At 57.8% G+C, this 9,310-nt stretch overlaps 1 protein-coding gene across 1 annotated transcript; it reads right to left on the bottom strand.

The window, feature by feature from the left end:
- Positions 1-7,489, bottom strand: ASB10 (ankyrin repeat and SOCS box containing 10). The gene is made up of 6 exons (XM_032643258.1): positions 7,150-7,489; positions 6,079-6,346; positions 2,861-3,380; positions 650-763; positions 205-390; positions 1-41 (listed from the first exon to the last, which is right to left on the bottom strand). Exons 1-5 carry the CDS (start codon positions 7,418-7,420, stop codon positions 205-207), a joined length of 1,359 nt encoding a protein of 452 aa, XP_032499149.1. The 5' UTR covers positions 7,421-7,489; the 3' UTR covers positions 1-41.
- Positions 7,490-9,310: the final 1,821 nt, after the last annotated feature.

Below are 9,310 nucleotides of genomic sequence, written 5' to 3'. Positions count from 1 at the left end.
GGGGCATCTGCTTTCAGACTCTCTCAAAAGGCAGTGGACATCTGGAAGGAGAGATGTGGATTCAGAGACGTCCGGTGGTCTGGGAATTTGGGTGGTTCTGTCTAGGGCCCTGCCCCCAACTCTTCTCTTGCCTCCGACCCATTCCCCCCACTCCCCTACCCCAGCCCCCAACGGCTGGGACTGTCCACAGAGCCCAGGGCTCACCTAGTAGAGCACATCCTCGAAATCCAGCTGCAGGTAGCGGAGCAGGCGTGCTGGCAGGGGCAGGCGGGGCAGGGCGTGGGGCAGGCAGGCCGCCAGGTGAGCACGGAGGGCACAGCGGCTCAGATGCTGCAGCGATCTGGGCTGCCTCACCAAGGCCAAGAGGGAGGAGTAGAAACGGTGGTACTTCTGGGGGCAGAACGAGGGTCTCAGAAGGAGTCTTGGACAAGTGGCACCTGCTTCTCCTAGAGAGGGGAGGCTGGTGGCCAGTGGGTCTCCAGGAGCCTCTTAGAAGTAGGGAGTGCTTCGCGTGTTCACAATGTGAGTTTTCTTTTACTGAGTAACTTCTGTGGGGCAGAGTGGGGGGACCCACAGGGCTTCCCTTTAGGCGGTGGAAGTCTCTTGGGACAGGCTGAATGAGTGTGTGTTCAGGGTCATAGAATCTGACCTGCAGAGTTTCAGGAGGCACCAGGCCCACGGCCTCCTCAGGAAGCTGCATGATACTGTAGGTGTTCATCAAGACCTCAATGGTCCGCGGGGACGCGCACCAGCGCTCCAGCACCTGCAGGGGGCAGAGCTGCGTCAGTGCTCTAGGGGTTACCACACACTGCTGGTACCCTGTCCGTCCACGCAGGACGACCAGCCAGCCAAGGAACAGCTGTTGTGGGTTGAACTGAGTCCCCCAAACGGTATGTTGATGTCCTAATCCCAGTACCTATAAATGGGACCTACTTAGAAATAGGGTCTTTGCAGATGTAATCAAGTTAAAAATGAGGTCATTGGGGTGAGTCCTAATCCAATATGACTTCTGTCTTTATGAGAGAAAACAGACACACAGGGAGAATGTCATGTGATGACACAGGCAGAGACTGGAGTGATGCATCTACAAGCAAGCCAAGGATTGTGGCAACCACCCGAAATTAGGTGATAAGCCTGGGACAGGTTCTCCTTCAGAGCCTCTGGAAGGAGCCAACCCTACCTACACTTGGATTTCAAATTTCCAGCCTCCAGAGCTGAAAGGGAATACACTTCTACTGTTTTAAGCCACCCAGTTTGTGGTACTTTGTTATGGCCACGACAGGAAAACAGCACAACAGCTAGCATTTCTATTGTGCATAATTTATGCCAGATATTTTCTTAGCACTTCACGTGCGTTGACTCTTAATCCTCGTCCCTACAAGGTTATGCCCATTTTACAGACACGGGAAGCTGAGGCACAGAGAAGTTAAGTAACTTGCCCAAGTTGTAGTTCCAGCAATGCAAGCCTGGAGGTGTGGCCATAGAGGCCTCCTTGCAGGGAGGGGTTCCTCACTGGAGGACAGGCACCCCAGCCAAGCCTGGAGCAGCTGCAGGTTGTGGGAGATGAATGCCGACTTTCTGATCGCTTGGGATGTCGTGGAGGCCAGATGAAGGGACGAACGGGGCACTTTGCTGTGCCAGCCTGTCCCCAAGGCAGTGTGGACAGAACACGGCTGGAGGGACAGGCAGTGGGGTCCCAGGAAATCCGTTTGCTGCTCTGCCTCCTTCTCCCACCCCTTCCCCGAAGGGGAAATCATTAGCTGTCAGAACCACTGTCAGATTACAGGGAATTGCTCGTCTCCTAATTATCTGGTGTCAATAGGAGATTAATTAGTGTTAATTGTTGATTTTCTTGTATTTTCCCAAAGGGGAGACCAGTCTGCTGAACTCTGGGGCTGTTTAACTATTTGGTCTTGCTTAGGAAACTAGACAGATGCTTCTAGGTTTATGAGTGAAGGAGAGAGGCAGGGGCAGCAGGGAGAGTCCAGGACCCCGCGGGGCTGGATGGTTCAAGCCCGGGGGCGGGGTGGGGAACCTGTGCCTGCTGCCCTATACCCATCCTGACCCAGCTCCTTGGAGAACGAGGGTCCCCACCCCAGGCCCAGCATCCTCCGTGATATTATATAGCCCCTCCAGACACAGCACAGCATGGATAGTGTCCCCTGCCAGTGCCTCGGTAGCACAGGTCTGCAAGCTGAACCCACCTTGGGGGATATTAACGTAAAATAAGACAGAGATGGGAAATTGCCAGCGAAAGGTGTTTTTCTTTGGTGCCAGGATAGCAGCTGCTGGTCTCGGTGGTGTATGTTCTGCTAAGCTCTTGGAAACAAGGACCATGTCCATCTGCAGATGGTCAGGAGGCCTCGAACCTCATGACCCAGGCTTATCACTCTGCCCTGGGCAAGTGTCTCCTGTGCCTGGAGTGTCTCATGTTCAGGGTCCCACTGCCGGGGGAGCCTCCTAAATGCTTCTTTCATCAGCTCTCTCCGCTGATGAAGAAACGACTCCCTGCCACCCACATCAGTCCTGGCTCCTTCTGTCTTTTCAGCTCCTTTATAATCTGGCCCCAGTGCCCTCAGTCTCCCTTCCTCACACATACATGCAAACACATACGCACGTACAAACACGTTATATGCACACACACACAGTGTATATACGTGTACGCACGCACACACGCATACACCCCTCCTGCCGGTGTGCTGTTTGCCCCCTGTTGGGCTTTGCTTACTTGATGAATGAAAGACAAAGTACTGACCTATGTGCCCAAGTTTGGAGCTGCAACCAGAGCAAGATGGAGCACAGGTCTGGGTCTCCCCATGCCCTCGCTCCCATGGCCCTCCCTCGGGCCCTAGCCCCGTACCTTGGGGAGAGCCCCAGGCCACACGCGGACGGCACCGTGGTTGAGCAGCGCCCGCACCGTGTGCTCGGGGCCCTGGGCCAGGGCTGCAGCCGGGCCCTGCAGTGCGTAGTGCAGGGCCGTGTGTCCCCCATAGTCCATGGCGTTGGCGCTGACGCCGCAGGACAGGAGCAGCTCCACGACGTCCGCGTGGCCTCGGCGACAGGCCAGGTGCAGGGGCCGCCGCCTGTCCTGATCAGCAGCATCGGCGTCGGCCCCGGCCGAGAGCAGCAAGCCGCACAGCTGGAGGCAGTGGGTGGCGGTGGCCTCGGCATCAGCGGGGGACGTGCAGCGGGCGTCGCAGGCGGCCAGCAGCGGGGTCCAGCCTTCAGCATCGCGGGCATTGGAACATGCTCCCCGCCTTAGAAGTAGGTCTGCCAGCTCCACGTGGCCCAGCCGGGCGGCCACATGCAAAGGGGTCTCCTCCTCTTCTTCGGACCGACCATCCACTTTTGCTCCAAACCTCAGGAGCAGCTCTGCACACCTAGTAAGGGCGAGACGGCCGAGAGGAGGAAAACAGGGTGCAGACCTTCACCCCTGAGTTCCTGCCGGTCTGAGCAAAGCAAACCTGGGGGGACCCTTGGGTGGCTCCTGGTGCTGTCTGCTCCTTCCATCCTGGCTGGCGCTGGGCATCCAGCAACATCCCGCAGCATCTTTAGTGCCCTCTCTCAAGCCAGGGCTCTGCGTGCTGGGACGGGAGGAGGAGGGGGGAAGGGGACACAGAAGTGAGCACAAATGGGAACTGGGGCAGTGGGAGAAAGACCAAAACCAAAATCGGCCGCCAGATCTGCTCCAGGATGGTCCTCTCAGAAGACTGTGTACGCCTGCCAAGACGTGTGCCCTGAAATTCAAGGCTAAGGGAACTTAGCGTCTTCGAGTGACACTTTCCTCGTCTATAGAATGGGGATAATGGCTGATACCTAGACCGAAGAGGTTGCTGTGAGCGGCATATAAGACAATGCCTGAAAAGCTGTCAGCATGAGAGTTCATAATGGCCTCGTTGGGTGGGGACAGTGGGTGGCATAGATGGTGGTGGATCGTGGGGACTCATTATATTATCCTGCCCACCTTTCTATATGTTTGAAATTCTCCAAAATAATGTTAAAAATACACTTGCTTATTCAAAAAAGGAAGGAATGATTGTCACAAAGTGTGATCTCAGGGAGCCTGGGCTGAAACACGGCCAGACAAAGAACGTGGGATTGCACAGAACAGCGTTGTCCAATCAGTGGGCACCGGCTACGTGCGGCCACCGAGCCCTTGCGGGACGGCTAGTCCTGATGGAGACATGCTGTGAGTGCAAAATACACACCAATTTTGAAGACTTGGTACAAAAAGAGAATGTAAAGTGTCTCATGTGTTCTTTTTATATTGGTTCCGTGTTGAAATGATGACTTTTTTTTTGTTTTTGCGGTACGCGGGCCTCTCACTGTTGTGGCCTCTCCCGTCGCGGAGCACAGGCTCCGGACGCGCAGGCCCAGCGGCCATGGCTCACGGGCCCAGCCGCTCCGCGGCATGTGGGATCTTCCCGGACCGGGGCACGAACCCGCGTCCCCTGCATCGGCAGGCGGACTCTCAACCACTGCGCCACCAGGGAAGCCCAATGATGACATTTTGGATACATTGTGCTAAATAAAATATACTATTAAAATTAATTTCACTTGATTCACAGATATTTATACACCCATGTTCATAGCAGCATTATTCATGATAGCCAAAACATGGGAGCACTCTAAATGTCCATCAACAGAGGAATGGATAAATAAAATGTGAGCTATACCGTGGAATATTAGTCAGCCTTTAAAAGGGAAGGAAATTCTGTTACGTGCTACAGCCTGGATGAACCTGAGGACGTTATGCTAAACGGAATAAGGCAGTCACAATAGGACAAATACTGTATGATTCCACTCATAGGAGGTGCTGAAAGCAGTCCAATTCATAGGGTCAGAAAGTAGACGGTAGTTGCCAGGGGCTGGGGGGGAGGGGAGGGGGAGTTATTGTTCAAAGGATACAGAATTTCAGTTTGGCGAGATTAAAAAGGTTCAGGCGTTGGATGGTGGTGATGGTCACACAACAATGTGAACGTACTTAGTGCCACTGAACTGTGCACTGAGTAATGGTTAAGATGGTAAATTTTATGTGACGTGTAATTTGCCACGACTTAAACATGAATTTCACCTGTTTCTTTTTCATGCGTTGATAGGGCTACTAGAAAATTTTAAATGACATAGGTGGCTCATGGTGTATTTGTATTGGACCACGCTGATGTAGAACACGTCTCCAACCATAACACGAGGAAGTCGGTAGAATCCTCTGAGGGCCGATGAGGTTAACAGGAGGAAGAAGGTCCACAAAAGGGGGACCCAAGGATCAAAAGTGTGGTGCCATTCAGGGGCAAGATGTGAAATTTGGCAGGTGTGTAGTCAGTAGAGAGAAGGCCTCTGTCGTACATACAGTTAGTTCATAGATTTGCCAAGGCTCCCTTTGCCGGGCTTCCAGATTCATCAAAAAATTATGAGGACTCATTCTCCAAGGTCCCCTACACATAGGGCACGATTATTTGGGTCACTGTAAAGGAATGTCCTCTACAGTAAATAATACGTTATTACATTTGGGTATAGCCATCGGTTTCTTGTGAGTCTGGTTAGCTGGGCTCAGTCCCCGAGCCCATTTATCTGAGGGTGCCTGCCAATATGGAAACGCCAGACCTGCCAAGCTGAGAACCAGACCCTGCCCTCAAGGACCACCACAGGCCCTAACTGGGGGCCTGCTATCCTCGACAGCCTATCTGGATCACTGGACAGTCAGTTCCCTGAGGGCAGAATCGTGCCTTATTTACTGCTGTACTTTGCACGGTGCCTGGGACATAAGCTCAGAAAAATGAAAACTTTACACCACCTCCCCATAAAGGAGCCACAACTTCCCCCGCGCCGGCCGCGCAGCCGGGCCCTGCTATAGCCCTCCTCCGGCCCTGGGGAGGCGGAAGCTGGTGCAAGGACAGGCCATTCCAAAGCCCACCAGGCCAGTGGTAGGATGGCTTGGGGGGAAATCGCATCCTGACTCCCACCTGAGCCCCGGCTCACCAGGCCTGCCAGCCCTCGACGCGCTCCCTCATCCTCCCTGCGCTCGTCTCTCTGCCTCCCCTACGAGTGGAACGGGGGTTGAGGCGAGGGGTCACTCACTCGAGGCTGCCGGCCGCCCCACAGAGGTGCAGGGGGCGCTTCCCATCCTGGTCAGGGATGTTGGGGTCGGCTCCGGCCACCAGCAGCTCGTGAGCGCAGGCAGTGTGGCCTGCGGCACAGGCCTCGTGCAGGGCAGTGCGGCCCCCAGGGGCGCTGTCTGGCCTCGCCCTCCGTCTCAGCAGCAGCTGCAGGATCTCCGTGTGGCCCCGGCTGGCCGCCACGTGCAGTGGGGTGGTCAGCTCCTCTTTGTACGTCAGCGACCAGAGTCCTAGGGAGAGACAGGACCTGGGCCTCAGACCCCGGAGGGAGGCGAGGAGATGCCAGGCAACGGGGGAGGTGGGCAGAGGCCGGGAAGAGGGAGCCCAGAGCTCCTTCCCCAGGCTTCCCTCTCCCGCTCAGACCCCCCAGTGTCCCTGGCCCGTACTCAGAGCACGGATGTTGAAGCGGAAATCCCTCCATCGCTCTGGGTCGCTGGTATCAAAGACGGAGTCCGCAGCCAGGCCGGTGCTGGAGTCGGCGAGGATGCAGGAGACAGAGCCCACATCCCCGGCCAGCACCGCCTGCCAGAAGGCCAGGGCGGGTCCCGAGGCCGCGCGCGTGACGATGGGTCTCGGGCCTGCCTCCGGGCGCTCGGCGGACCCTCCGCTGGGCTTCTCCACCAGCCTGGCACAGAGGGCATGTCGGTCACCAGGGGGCTCGCCCTGCTCCCTGCACTCTTCTGGGGACCAGCTCATGAGGGCAGCGTGGGAGCGTGGGGGAAGGGGGCTGGGGGCTCGGGGAGGAGAGGTAGGGGCGAAAGGCAGAGATGAGGCGAGGAGGAGGGGACAGGAACAGATGCAAGGAGAGTGTCTCCGTGTGCGGAGCCTCGCCTGACCTGGCCCCTGGGCTCAGCAGGAGCTATTCTAGGCTCCGCCTGACTTCTCTCCCCGGCCAAGGTTTAGGCAAAGCCTCAGGGTGGGAGAGAAACAGCCCGGGAGCACACTTCGTCCTCAAGCACCTGGTACCTCTGCGCCTGGTGCGGTCCGCCCAGGCCCCCCGCCCTCAGCCCCGTGTCCCCCGGCCACCCCTCACCCCTCTGGTGGCTGATCCAGCGAGGCTCAGCAGCCCGGCTCTCCAGCAGCAAGTCGGCTGTGCTGTGCGGGGGGAAGAGCTCCTGCAGCCGCGCCAGGTCTCCAGTGTACAGGGCGTTCTGCAGCGCCATGTCCCGGCACAGCAGCGGCGAGCGCTGAGGGGCCTCCCAGGCTGGGCAGGACCGGGGCCCCCAAACCCGGCAGGCTGAGGCCGAGCGGAGGCACCCCAGACGGTGTCCCCAGTGGGGAGGGGAGCTCCTTCTCCCTGGCATGGCCAATTTCAGGGAGAGAGAGCCCAAGCGGCAGGACGCAGGGCGATGCCGCTGGCGGACTGGGTGGGCAGGTGCTGGGCCCAAGCCAGGCGCAGGTCCGGTGTGGGAGGGGCAGGGAGCACACAGAGGCCGCGCCACAAATAGCCCTTGAATAGCCCGGACATCCTAGCTGTCAGCTGCAGGGAAGGAGGCGTCAGGCTGGGGCTGGGAATTAGGGTGGAGCCCTCTGACCCTGAGCTGCATGCAGCAGGGTTGAACGGACCACCCAGACCTGGTGTCCAATCCACAATTTCAGGGGTAAAGGAAAATGGAGCCCAGAGGCGGGGAGGGCTTCGGCCAAGGTGTGACACCTTGTTGCAGGGGTGGGGGTGGGGATGGGGGATGGGGCTTTCAAGCTGCCCTTTTCTCCCTCGTTCTCATCTATCCTGTACTTCACCGCGCTGGCCTCCAGCGGCCGGGGCTCTGATCCCAGAGGGAGGGCGCGTGGGTACCAGATAATTTCTCCTGCCTTCCCAAATGCCACCAATTAGCCCCACACCTTCCCACTTCCAAATGCAAGGGAGGGGGACAGCAGGGACCAACAGCAGAGAACACCCTACTCTGTGAGGAATCCCCTCCAGGGGTTCTCTGGAAGTCGGGCTTCTGTGCAGGGGAAAGAGGGCTTGGCCTACAGGCAGCCCACCTCGGTGCTGACCCCCCTGTCCCTGGGTGACCCCAGGGTCTCCCATGGCATCGCTACCTGGAGAGTGAGGAGGAAGTGGCTCTGCCCGTTCGCACGCCTTAGGATGGATGATGAGACTACTTCCACCTGGGGAGGTGAAAAGGGGAAAGGGGAGAAAGGACATTCAAAACCCAGCCCCTGGGGACCACTGCCCAGCACAGGGCCTCCTTGCACCAACCCAGCGGTCTCCCCTCACCTGGCTCTCATGACACGTAGAACACGCTTTGACCTCTATTCACACACTCCTTACCTGGCTTCTTCAGAGAGAACCCTGGGGCTCCCAGCCCTCCGTGGCATGGTTGTCCCCTGCTCCCTGAGTTCCCCGACTCCAGCTCCCACAACAAGGGGAGCCCGCGGGTGGACTTCCTCCAGGGGCAGGAGGCTGTGACTCCTGCAGTCCCCCGCGGGTCAGAGCAAGCAGTGCAGAGCTTGGGCAGGTGGGGGGGGAGGGGTGGTGTCCAGAGGAAAGCGGTGGAGCATTCGCATAGAAGGCACTGGATCTACCCGCAGCCCTTGCTGTGGCCACAAACGCCTGCTTTTCCCTACAGCCTTTTTCCCTAGAACCTTCTCTCCCCACCTCACCCCACCCAACAGCTGCCCAAGAGCCCTCACCTCCCCGACTTCCCAGATGCTCTTGTAGAAATAACCAAACCCTAGAGTAGAAGGGACCTAGTAGATTAGCGGATCCAACCTCTCCTCGCTCCGCAGGCAGGGAAACTGAGGCCCAGAGACAGGAAAGTACCATGCAAGACCACAGGAGGCCCGCGCCAAGTGGGGCTAGAACCAGGGTCCACTGGCGCCCAGACTCTGGCTTTTTTCTTTTTCCATACTTACTATAGACCTTCTCTCTCCCCTCTCTCCTCATTCCCTTTGTCTTTCTTTTCTTGTTTTTCTCCCTGAAATACCTCGAGGAGGAAGAGAGCTGGGGAGACAGGACAGGAGAATGACAGGAGGTGAAGACCCAGGTGGGGTCTGGACGGGAGGTCGGGAGAGCGGGGGTGCGAGACAGAGGCTGGGCGCGGGCAGGGGCACAGAGCCAGGGACGGGAAGCACAGAGACGGGCAAGGAGAGCAGGTGCCCGTGCCGTCTGGCCGTTTATCCCTCTGTCCCTGGCCCCTTCGCCTGTGGGGTCCCACAGGGTGCTAATGGGTCCCATCCCACCAGGGTGC

This window comes from Phocoena sinus, chromosome 9, assembly GCF_008692025.1.
Source record: "Phocoena sinus isolate mPhoSin1 chromosome 9, mPhoSin1.pri, whole genome shotgun sequence".
NCBI lineage: Eukaryota > Metazoa > Chordata > Mammalia > Artiodactyla > Phocoenidae > Phocoena > Phocoena sinus.
The sequence above is the reverse complement of the archived record's forward strand: the minus strand, read 5'-3'. Positions and strand labels throughout refer to the sequence as shown.